Source organism: Paramormyrops kingsleyae, chromosome 1 (genome assembly GCF_048594095.1).
Source record: "Paramormyrops kingsleyae isolate MSU_618 chromosome 1, PKINGS_0.4, whole genome shotgun sequence".
NCBI classification, from domain to species: Eukaryota; Metazoa; Chordata; class Actinopteri; order Osteoglossiformes; family Mormyridae; genus Paramormyrops; species Paramormyrops kingsleyae.
The window spans coordinates 2,311,505-2,323,561 of record NC_132797.1 but is presented as its reverse complement, the minus strand read 5'-3'; the positions used below and the strand labels follow the sequence as shown (position 1 = coordinate 2,323,561).

The window sequence follows — 12,057 nt, the reverse complement described above, 5'->3', positions numbered from 1 at the left end:
GTTTTCCACTTGTGAATAATCTTTCTCACAGTACAATGATGGACTTCAAATTGTTTGGAAATGGCCTTGTAACCCTTCCCAGATTGATGGGCAGCAGCAATTACTTGTCTGTGATCATAGCTGATGTCTTTCCTCCTTGTTAACACACATCTGAATGCTCCAAACCAGCAAACTGCCAAAACCTCTGCTTTTATAGAGGTGGTCACACTTACTGACGATCAGTTAATCAAGTGCATTTGATTAGCAGTGGCTGCTACTTACCCTCTTAATTCCTGCGGCAGCAGTAGGGCTGTACTTCATTTTTCACACGCCGCTTCTACATTTTGGCTTAGTTTTTGTTAAATAATGAGAAGGTGTAATATGACATGTGTTGTTGTTCATCTGAGGTTGTATTTACCTGAGTTTAAGACCTACGAAGGACCATAAGATTTTTCATGATATCCTGATGCCTAAAACCTTAGAATTGAAAGAAAGGAGACTTTCTTTTTCACATGACTGAAAATGTTAATAAGGGCTTTTAGTTCTGGATTTCCATTTACTTCACATGCTGTTTGTTTGATTTTTCCATTGTTTACTTGAACTGGCCGCGGGATTTAAGAAGAGCTCCAAACTAGGACCGGATACTCCAATGCAGACAAAGGAGACTCTTGAGTTCACTAAACTGTTTCCTCATCGCACATATGGCCTAGTGGGCTGCAGTGTTTATCTGGTGTTCATGTTGGTGTGAGCATACTGCTCCCGACTTTCATCATAAAGTCACGTTTTCTTCCGATCCAGGTCACCAGCAACCTTCTCTCGGCTGCAGAGTCTTCTGTTTCTTTGAACATAAAGTTTAGTCTATTCTTCAGGTAGGCGGTCCATCTCTTGTCAGACATCATTATTGGAGACAAAAGAAACATTTCAATGTCAAAATTATAATAGCTTTTGAAACATTTAGGCTATTTTGTCCAGTAAGTGAGAAAAACTATAAGTGAAAATGAATCATAAAAGGTGGGCAGTCATCTGGTCTGAATGGTTAGTGAAGTGTGCTTGTGATTGAAAGGTTGCTGGTTTAAATCCCCAACCACCACACTACCACTGAGATAGGTACTGCCCACGAGCGCTGTTCCCTGGGTGCTGAATTAGCTTCCCACTGCGATGTGACATATGGGACACATGCAGAGGACACATTTCGTTGTTGTGTGCTGTGCTGTACTGTGTCAACAGTGACAATCACTTAAAATAATAATAATAATAAGTTAGCAGATTGTGTTCTAATGAGGGACCCCTTTGGAAAATGCAAGAACTTTCTGGAAAGCAATCACATGTATTGGATAGGCTATGTTATGGTTCTGATACTGCATTAGTTGTCTTTGAGGCTTGATGGTGTCTTCAGATGTGTGTTCTGTTTAGCAGTACCCACAGAGTGCATTTGTTGACATGAAAAACACAGAACCATGCAATAAACTGGCACCAGGCTACAGGAACTAGGGTTCTTCCATGCTAAACCAAATTAGCCAAAACGTGTTTAGAGATTCATAATTTAATTTTCAACTCAGGTCAGTCATTGGGTCTTGGGTATCTAATCTAGACCTTGTTGCATTTTGAGATTTATACTTGTCAGAGACTTGGGAGTTTTAAGACAAATTCTTGATTTTTCAATAACAAAATAGTACACATTTAAGCAATTCCCACAATGGCACAGGTTAAAGCAGCCTGAGTACAACATTCTCCACATCTGAGTATTAAGAAACAAGCTGTTTGAAAGGTCAGTACTACCGAAATACAAAAAACTGAATAGTGTACTTAAGAAAATCTAAAAATATTGATGCCCATCACTGGGACATTTTAAAATATGTAGCTTGTTTCACTCTAGGCAGCCTGCGTCAATATTTGAAATTTAGCAGGTTAAAGAGGATCACTAATTACAGCCATTCTTTAAGATGCTGGAACATTGTCTGCAGCATTAGCAGAATGGTCCTGGATGTTTCGGTTGAAATGTGACTCGCTGTACAGTGTCCAGCCTAAGAAATGTCCTCCTGTTCTGAGCCTTGATGTGTTTACATGAACTCAGCAGGCTAATTCAGCAGTTTGAAATTACATAGGTTATTATAGGTCGAGCTGTGGCATCTTCCAGCTGTTGTGTGATGGGAACTTGAAATGTCCTGCGGTTCTCTGATTAGGCGCCTGGACTTTGATACATGGCCCTTGTGAGCAGACTGCTTTATGTTTTGCTTCCATGTAGGGAACTTGTACTAACACACTAGGAAAACAATAACCTTCATTGCTTAATCGTTTTTGTTTCTTTTTAAGGGAAATTCACATTTCATGTTTCACCTTTGCAATCATAAGCATTAAATAATTCCGATTTAATTTTCATAGTAAACATTTTTTTTAAATAGCTTTTCATTTGATTTGACTCTGATCGTTTCTCTTACTGTCAATACTGTGCAGAAATATTGAAGTTTTGAGCGAAACCCACTGTGTAAGCTACCAGAAGAAGAACAGAGTGAGGATAAAATCTTGAGTCTCGCGGCCTCGACCAGCTCTGTGTGTGGAGGAGAGTCATTAAAGGCTGCCAGACCTCCAGCATATTTTGCTAGGTCTGTTCCTTACAAGAATTTAGGCTTGTCCGTCATCACTGGGCTCTGCAGGGTTTCACACAGTGCTTAGGGATATTATGAGAATCTATTTTCTTAGTTCTTTTAAAAAGTGAGTGGAAGTGAACGTGGGCCTGTGTGATATACATCTAACTGATGGAGATGCTTGACGGTAATTTCATACCCAACCTCGGGGATGTTTAAAAACCGGTGAATTTGAGTTTGTTTTAGGTGGTGTAAGTTTACTGCTGGCACTGAACACGTCCCCTTTCTGTTCTTTATGATTAAGACACAGAAGAAACATTGTTCTTAAGATGTTGTTCAGACTAGGCCAATTTGGGTGAAGCTCCATACCCGTAAAAAGGCTGGAGCTGTATTTGGGTCGAGCGTGTTTCTCAGACGAGCTGACAGTCACGTGGTCAAAATGTTGTCAGTTTTTCTGCAGGTAGCATAAAAATGGCAGTTTTTTCTGTGCTCAATCCAGAGTCTAAATGACTGACTGATATGAGTATCTAATTAAACATGCCCTGTGCGAACAATAAGTCGGGCAAAACGAAACCCCGAAAGAGGGAGCGAAGAGAGATTTGGAGCATTGAAAGGCAAATGTCATCGTTGTTTATTTTCCCGTAATTCTAGTGATCAGGCCCTGAGAATGAGCAGAGCTAAGGCCACATGCAAAGCCATCGGCATCCCCTCTTCGGTTTCTGTTGTGACCTGAGCAGCCTTGATTTTGCTGTCTTGTGTCATACAGGTTGATTTAGGCTCTGGTCCCCATTAGTATGTGCGCTGTTTTAGGTACAACTTGCTTCTGGGGAAGATAGAAATTCACGACGGATGGAAATTCAAGATAGGCGGAGGCCTCAAAAATTGGCTGTTAATTTGTCTTGATGGGAAAAGTCACCACTGGAAAAGTTACAGAAGGGCAGCTGAATTGAAACCCACACAGCAAAATCCACGCAGCAGAGAACTGAAGGTCAGCCCTTTTGCTCGATGCCAGTGTAAACAGGATAATTCTGAGCTAGTAGCAGCTTGTGTCAGAACCTGGGCTGATGGGTGGGAATGGAAATCTGATAACATTCATCCGAGTAGAAGAAAAGTCGACCCTGCTCTCATAGCATGGTGTTTTGGTTGCTGGCTGCTGTGTATCTCTGGACTGGCCTCGTGCAGTTTGTGTAATACGTTTAGTGTCGACTGCTCTCGGCTGCTTTCTATCTTCAGACCATCTGCCATGACCCCTCAGTCTCTGCGCTGTTCCCATTACGATATTACAGTGGATCCTGTGTTTAGACCTGGGGCAAGAAAACCCCCCTCAGCCATGTCAGCTGATCTGTACATCTAAAGCCACAAGGGTGAAAATGAAATGGGAGCAAGTTCTCAAAGCACTAATGATTACAGCTATGACCAGCAATGGTTAGGCAACTACATACTTCGATTAACTGCATTTAATGACTTTAAGTCATCCAGCTGTGACACAAGGCTACTCTGTAGGGGATTTATTATGCAAAGTAACGAATGATTTTTAGGCAGTTAAATAAACAGCATTGTGCCCTGTATTCAATTTTAATTTCAATGTATTTTTATATAGCAGCTTTCAGAACAGTGTCACCCCAAGACACTTTACATGAGTGTGATGTGATACATTACTACATCATTTATGCAGAATAATACAAAAAACAGGGAAAAGGGAAGACAAAGAAAGAAAGAATGGATGAAAAAAGCATGATAACAACAGAGGAGAGGGACTAGAAACTCCCAAGTAGGGAGAAAAAAAACCTCTGGGGGTCTAAGGACACCTGGCTGCCCGACCCCCCTGGGTATGCTAACGTTTTGGAAAACAGAAAGTATCCTCCATGAATCACCACCTTATCTGTGGTTCTAGGCACTAGGTTGTCATGGGTACTTGCCCCTGGTAGGGTCTCCCAAGGCAAATTGGTCCTAGGTAACTAGCCAGAGTCCACCATCCTGAAGGCCCACCATCTAACCTACCACTTAACCTACCAGTAGGCTAAGTGGAATGTGGCTTTGGCAGTTGCTGAAGTGAAAACTCGAGTGTGGGAGGAGTTTAGTGAGGCCATGGAAAATGAGTTTTGGTTGGCCTCAAAAAGATTCTGGCAAACTGTCAGGAGACTCAGGAGAGGGAAGCAGGGTTTTACCCAAACTGTTTACAGCAGGGATGGAGATCTGTTGACCTCAAATGGGGATGTTGTCAGGTGGTGGAAGTTGTATTTCGAGGACCTCCTGAATCCCACTGATACACCTTCCTTGGAGGAAGCAGAGGTTAAAGACCAAGGCATTCCCAGGCCAGCTGAGAGATATCTCTGCAGCATATCCTGGGTCTTCCCCAGGGTCTTCTCCAGGTTAGACACAGCCGAAAGAGAGGCATGCTAGATAGAAGCCCACATTACCTCAACTGCTTCCTTTCGATGCAGAGATGCAGCAGCTCTACTTTGAGCCCCTCTCCGCTTGTGCCAGCCAACATATGTCTTTAACACAGAAAAAAGCAGGATAAAACCTTTTGGTTTCTGAGCTTCTAATACTGCCTCAAATTGGGCTCTGATTGTTGGCCTCAGCTATTTTTGCTTGTGTTGTCATGGGTTTGGCCAGAACGAGTCATGGTCATGGGGCTGGGCCTCTGAGATCCTAGCGACTTCACAGCGTGAGTCATTGAAGAGAGGAAGTGTCTCTCTGTGTGACCAGTCGCTGTGCATGCGTGCGTGCTGTGCGTGCTGTGCTGTGCAGTTCAGGAAGAACTGCTTTGGTGAATCCGCACAGAGCAGTAGATTTCAGCAGTTTCTCGATTCACATCTGTCTGAAGGAAACAGTGAGTCTGTGAAAGAAATGTTGAGCATAGATGATGTCACCATTTGAACTGGCCAGTGGTGACGATGTACTATCATCATAGCCCTACAATGGAAAGAATGGCCAGACCTTCTGAAAGTTCTCCCTATCTGCTTTGGAACAGCCAGCTGGCTACATGGTCACATGAAGCAAATCATAGAGAAGATTCCTTTCAGCGCTTTTTGTTGTAGTTGTCATACACCCTGAGCCCACAGAATATCATTTCAGGACACAGAATAGTGTGTTAAATGATCTGATGGGGCGTGTGAGGCTTTGGCTGGGAGGTAATATGGGTGTAACAGACCTGACTGAGCTCTGAAGCACAGCCATGCCTGTTCCGATTGCTCATCCTCTTACGGTCAGAGCCCCCTAACCATGCAGTGTCCCCGCATTATTATCCCTGTAGCTACATCCTGCTTGAGAGGCACTTTATTCTTCAGAACAGGGCTTCAGACATCTTCAGACAGCACAGTTACAGCTGGGAGGAATTTTGGGTGCTCTTAGATGTGTTTCCATGAGGCCTGAATGAGGAGAGGGCTGTGAACTTACAGTAGTCATGGTGATACTCCAGCTATCTCACTCTCCTTGAGCTATCCTCCATTGTGCAACCCTTTGGTCTGTCAACGTGATTGACTTTGAAAATGTGCTAAACAAATGAACTGATTAATTGATCGACTCCCTCCTCCTTCCTGTTCACCGGTCGTTCCGTCTCTGCTCGCTTCCTGTGCAGATCCTTTCTCACCCTTTGCGTTGGAGTACTTTGACTCGTACCCAGATTTCTCCCCTGTCTCTGTCTGCTGGCTTGGGACCCTGGCACCATTGCTTGGGCGCCTACTGGGAACTCGGCTATTTATTGCGTCAGCCTTGCCTTGTGTCAGCCCTTCTACAGATGGGACTGCTGTCCACGGTTGAGCTTCCATCTCTGTTCATCTTGTTTCTCTTTCTCTATCCCTCAGTCCTCAGGCACCAGCGTGATGGTGGACATCGCGGTGATGGGTGAGGCCCACGGGCTCATCACGGACCTCCTGGCGGACCCCTCGCTGCCGCCACACACCTGCAGCTCCCTGCGCGCCGTCAGCAACCTGCTGAGCACCCAGCTCACCTTCCAGCCCCTCCCCCGGCCCCGCCTCAACCCGCCCGTCCCTCCAAGTGATGCCTCTGCCTGCTCTGACTCAGAGGAGGGTTCTGAGAGGGGCGAGAAACTGGTCACCCCCAAGGTGCTCTCACTGCACGATGCGAATAGCCAGGCAGACCTACAGTAGCTCATGTGAATTTTATGATTCTCTCATGCCTGTGAATTTGGAATTGAATAGGATTAAGCACAGGGTTACCCAATATAAACATGAGCAGGATTAAGCACAGGGTTATCCAATATAAACATGAGCAGGATTATGCATCGGAAAGACAGATGTGAACGCAAACTGGATTGTGCATGCGGAGAACAAATATGAACAGAAACCAGATTACATACATTGGATTTAGAGATCTGAAGATGAACTAGGTTTAAATATGGTGTGGATTACAGATTTTGGTGTTTACAGATTTGAATATGACCTGGTTTATACATGGGGTTTACAAATTTAAAGGTGAATTGAATGAATGCATGGCACAGGATTATATAATGCATCTTGTACTTCCGGCTGTGAGCTGGAAAGGATGGATAAGTATTATTCATGATATGCATGTACCACACCGTTAGCCCGGGGTGGAGAGGGGGAGCTGTAATGTTTCTGTAGTATGTTGTGAGAGGGGTGTTGTGGGTGATGCTTAGGCAGAGGGAATTGTCATCTATCTCCTCCATTTGCTCCTGATGTTCAGTGTGTGGCCACTGATTCAACTGTAGTTAAAGTGCAATTAAATAAACCTATGCAGTGAATCTCTGGCAGTCACATGACCCACAGTCTGCTGTTACCATGACAGTGACTCTGACTGGTGTGTACTAGTGTTACTGGTGTTAACCAAGACTGTCTGTCCTGTTACACTTCAAACACTGCCACATTCTCAGTACTAGTTTGGCCTAGTTAAGTAAAAATGTGGATAAGCGTGTGGTCTTCATAACTTAATGGGAATCCTGTCTGCACATCATGACCTTTCACCTTTCGCCATTCTTAGGTTCAGCTGTTGTTGGATGCAAGCCGTGCGCTTTAACCAGGAATAATTCCATCTAAACACTACTGGGCAAAAAGGATTTGATGACTTTGCAAAAATGAATTATTCTTGTCTGTATCGCTGCTTGCCCAGGCAATAACCACTGGCTCCCCCTGCAGGAATGTGCAGTACACTTACTCACATGCTGTGCAATGTCCCAGGCAAAAGTGGGAGGATATTTTTCCTGTTTGAGAGGGGAAACAATCTATATTCGTTCCTTCTTCATTTTCTCAGTTGTGTCAACAACGAAAAAATATGCAGGAAAAAACTGTTAAAGCTTAGGAAAGATTCAAGTTTCAGAGATGCATAAAGGCTCCCTTTATGACACACATGAGTTTCTCTGTATCAGGGTTACAGTCGTTTTGGGCTTCTGATACAGTTCTGATATAACATGTATGACCCTTGTATATTGCCCTTCATTTTGATTGGCAGGTGAGGACTGTTTAGTTACTTAAATACAAGCCAGGAATGTTGTGATTTAGAGCGTTGCAGCTTTATAACTGGTGTAGTTTTAGGATTGCTGAGTGTAAAATACCTGCTATTAAATTCAGTGTATTTGTGTCAGATGGACATTGTAGCGCTGAGAGTTTGGTTAGCTAAAAATCCTGAGGGATGTGGGCGAACCAGTCGCCGCGTTGAGGTTTAATGTGCAGGACCACTGGAGGTACTGAGCTGAGTAACGCAGAGGAGGTCCCTGGGTCCCAGAAGGAGAGTGAGACTGAATTCCAGCCTGATAGTGTTGCTCAGATGGGCAGGTGGGAACACCCTCAGCTGCCATGGAGGGATGAATTCTGTACCTGAGATTTTCATTTGTTGAGGTTTAAATGTTGGAACCCGGGAAACCACACACTGGGCTTGGGGGAGCTGTGAGAGGTGGGGATTTGGGAGAACAGAGAGCAGGAAATGGCATCCAACCGCGAGGGAATCCTGAGCCACCCGGGGCCACGCGGACTTGAGCGAGGTATCCGGGCGTGGCGGGAATCCTGAGCCACCCGGGGCCACGCGGACTTGAGCGAGGTATCCGGGCGTGGCGGGAATCCTGAGCCACCCGGGGCCACGCGGACTTGAGCGAGGTATCCGGGCGTGGCGGGAATCCTGAGCCACCCGGGGCCACGCGGACTTGAGCGAGGTATCCGGGCGTGGCGGGAATCCTGAGCCACCCGGGGCCACGCGGACTTGAGCGAGGTATCCGGGCGTGGCGGGAATCCTGAGCCACCCGGGGCCACGCGGACTTGAGCGAGGTATCCGGGCGTGGCGGGAATCCTGAGCCACCCGGGGCCACGCGGACTTGAGCGAGGTATCCGGGCGTGGCGGAAATCCTGAGCCACCCGGGGCCACGCGGACTTGAGCGAGGTATCCGGGCGTGGCGGGAATCCTGAGCCACCCGGGGCCACGCGGACTTGAGCGAGGTATCCGGGCGTGGCGGGAATCCTGAGCCACCCGGGGCCACGCGGACTTGAGCGACGTATCCGGGCGTGGCGGGAATCCTTAGCCACCCGGGGCCACGCGGACTTGAGCGAGGTATCCGGGCGTGGCTGGAATCCTGAGCCACCCGGGGCCACGCGGACTTGAGCGACGTATCCGGGCGTGGCGGGAATCCTTAGCCACCCGGGGCCACGCGGACTTGAGCGAGGTATCCGGGCGTGGCGGGAATCCTGAACCACCCGGGGCCACGCGGACTTGAGCGAGGTATCCGGGCGTGGCGGGAATCCTGAGCCACCCGGGGCCACGCGGACTTGAGCGAGGTATCCGGGCGTGGCTGGAATCCTGAGCCACCCGGGGCCACGCGGACTTGAGCGAGGTATCCGGGCGTGGCGGGAAATCGTGTCATTAAGGTGTAACGAGGCTCACCTGTGCTGTCCGTGTCCGTGGCTACATTGAAATGAGGAGAGGGTCTGGCGCAGCACAGCATGCACCCGCCGGCAAGCTGACACCTTTGACAACAGGACACAAAGAACGTGAAGCGATTGATATGAGCATTTTTGAATGAGATAAACACTCCCAGCCCAGGTTAACCCGCAAGCCAGTGAATCTCTGCCATTTGTTTTCCCTCAACGCTGCCATCTGTCCCCCCCTTGGGGTCCCCCCTCCCCAGCCAGGGTAGGGGCAGAGTCGATGGTACATTCATTGCTAACGAAGCAGCAGACCATCTTGCTATGATTGGATTCCTGTCTGTTACTGATGCCCAATGAATGTGAGCCTTTTTTGGAGTGGGCGTATCTGTCAGGCTGCTGGGCTTCTGCTGATTGGTCACTGTGGCACTGACTGCTGTCCTTACGGTTGACTCATGAAGGTTCAAGGGGAATGTCTGAAGTTCACACTTTTGCTTTATTTATAGCTCATGCTGCCATGTACGCGTCCTGTGGGTTCTCTGGTATGAAGTGTGCATGCCTTTTTGAATTGCTTGTGAAGGTACTTGTGGTGTGTGGAGGTGTGATGCAAAGTGCCGTGTACAGGGTGAGTAATCGTGGCTCATCTGGTCCACTGCAGCGCCTAAGACGTAGCCTTCCCTGCGGGCTGCTGAGGAGAGTGTCGTCCACGTGGACCACCACCACCTCGGCCACAGGCCTGCCTACCATGGAACCGGGCCCTGTGCGACGAGACCGCAGTGCCAACACCAAGGCTGTCCATGAGGCCGCGCCCTGCAGGTAATGCCTGCCTCCCTTTGCTTTACCCGGTCCCAGGTAAGGCATCCAGTCCAACAAACCTGTCAGGCATTGCAGCTTTTTCTTGCTTTATGAAGGGCAGTGTCACTGGCTGCCAGAGCAACAGCCCTGTCAGCTTCCCACTCGGGCAGAAATGTCACTGGGAAGTTTGTTGGGTGTCTGAAGAGAATGCCTGTGTACTACATGGATTTTCGTGGGTCTTCCCATTGACTCAGTGACTGGCATCAGAGCTGTCACTGCAGTACAGCACACAGGCATCGATTCTGCTGAAAGGAGAGCCAGGTTTTTAATGTGTTATGGCCTGTCTATCCTGAGGACATATCTATTGCAGCCTGCAGTGCAATTTCATGGATGGAGTAAATATCCAGTGCAGCCTGCATTGAGAGTTCATGGCTGGAGAAAATATATGAAAGTAGATTGCAGGAAGCTGGGAATTTCGCTTCCCATTGTTTATAGCATCTTTGGGTGATGCATGTTCTGTTTGGCACACACACGGAACCTGGCCCATTATGGGAAAATTCTGCATCTTGCTGCACTGGCATGTGAAAGGGTAGGGATTTGTGTTTCACTGTGCTGGCTTTGAGCGCTAATCGCCACAGGGAACCAACCGCTGATGGGGATTTCTACCCATGTGACCAGCTGCCGGAGGAGCTCTCGTTTAAGGCCAGTGCCTGCGAACGCTAGTGGGATGAATCTGCTGATCGAGACTCGATTGTCTGGGCCTTTGCCAGCGAAAGCTGTCTCACTATCCACTGAGCAGAACATTCCCCTGAGCGCCAGTAAGGAAGATCCACAGTCCTTGGTCATGTGTTAGGATGCAGATCTACAGAGAATAGAGCAGTTTTAAAAGAGAGGTAGAGATGGTTTAGGATGTGGCCTTAACATAGCTTTGCAATTTCGAATCCCAACACAGGCCCTGCTGTAGGTCTCTTAAACACATCACTGAAGCTGCACTGCTCTACTGAACACGGATCAGAATTTTTACTTTGGACAAAACCTCAGCTTAGCAGTTTAATGTAAGTTTATTCCTATTGCAGTGGTTTTCAACCTGTGGGCCGCGGCCCCCTAGTGGGCCGCGACGGTATTGCAGGGGGGCCGCCAATTATTATTACTAGAAATTGTAATATTGTTTATATTAAAAAATGTCTAGTCAAAATCAAATAAATCATAATTTGATATATAATTAAATAAATTACCAGTTTATTCAATAAAGACAATTAACAGCCTTGCTTCCGAGTACTTAGATAACCCGACACAAAAAGCGGGATCGTTTAAATTCTTTTGCAGTGGGCCGCGGAAACGTATGTGTTTGGCTGTGTGGGCCGTGAGTTAAAAAAGGTTGGGAACCACTGTCCTATTGGAAAGCCTCTTTAGTTTATGCTCCTCGAAAGCTGTTCAGTAATTATGATTTTACTGCCAGCACAACAGTACAGTAGTACTCTCGTGTCCACAGCTGATGCGTTACAAGACCTACCAGGTCCATAACAGTGAAGCGCCCATATATATGACGTCATTTTATTTACCTATGGTAACTGATAAACTACACACAGTGAGGCATTACTAACATAGAAAGACAGTAATAATGAAGTACATTGAACATTATTATAGAGTACTATACTCTCAAATTAAAGAGATTCTGACACTTCAGCCTAGTTCTCAAGAGATGATAAATCAATTAGAAATATGTATCAAGGGACACAGAGCAATGAAAATCACGCTTTTTATACCCCTCAAAGGCTAAAGAACAATGAAAACATATTGTTACACATTTTACTTTGTTGGATTGCAGTGGATAAATGGAATTGTGGTTATTGAAACCACTGATA

At 46.7% G+C, this 12,057-nt stretch overlaps 1 protein-coding gene across 3 annotated transcripts in view; it reads left to right on the top strand.

The window, feature by feature from the left end:
* LOC111851226 (cGMP-inhibited 3',5'-cyclic phosphodiesterase 3A-like) overlaps positions 1-12,057 on the top strand; it is an 83,925-nt gene that overhangs the window by 54,410 nt on the left and 17,458 nt on the right. For all 3 annotated transcript variants that reach the window (XM_072713922.1, XM_023825934.2, XM_072713957.1), the window contains exons 3-4: positions 6,374-6,634; positions 10,056-10,213. In XM_072713922.1, coding sequence (XP_072570023.1) covers positions 6,374-6,634; positions 10,056-10,213 — 419 coding nt within the window. The remainder of the gene's footprint in view (positions 1-6,373; positions 6,635-10,055; positions 10,214-12,057) is intronic.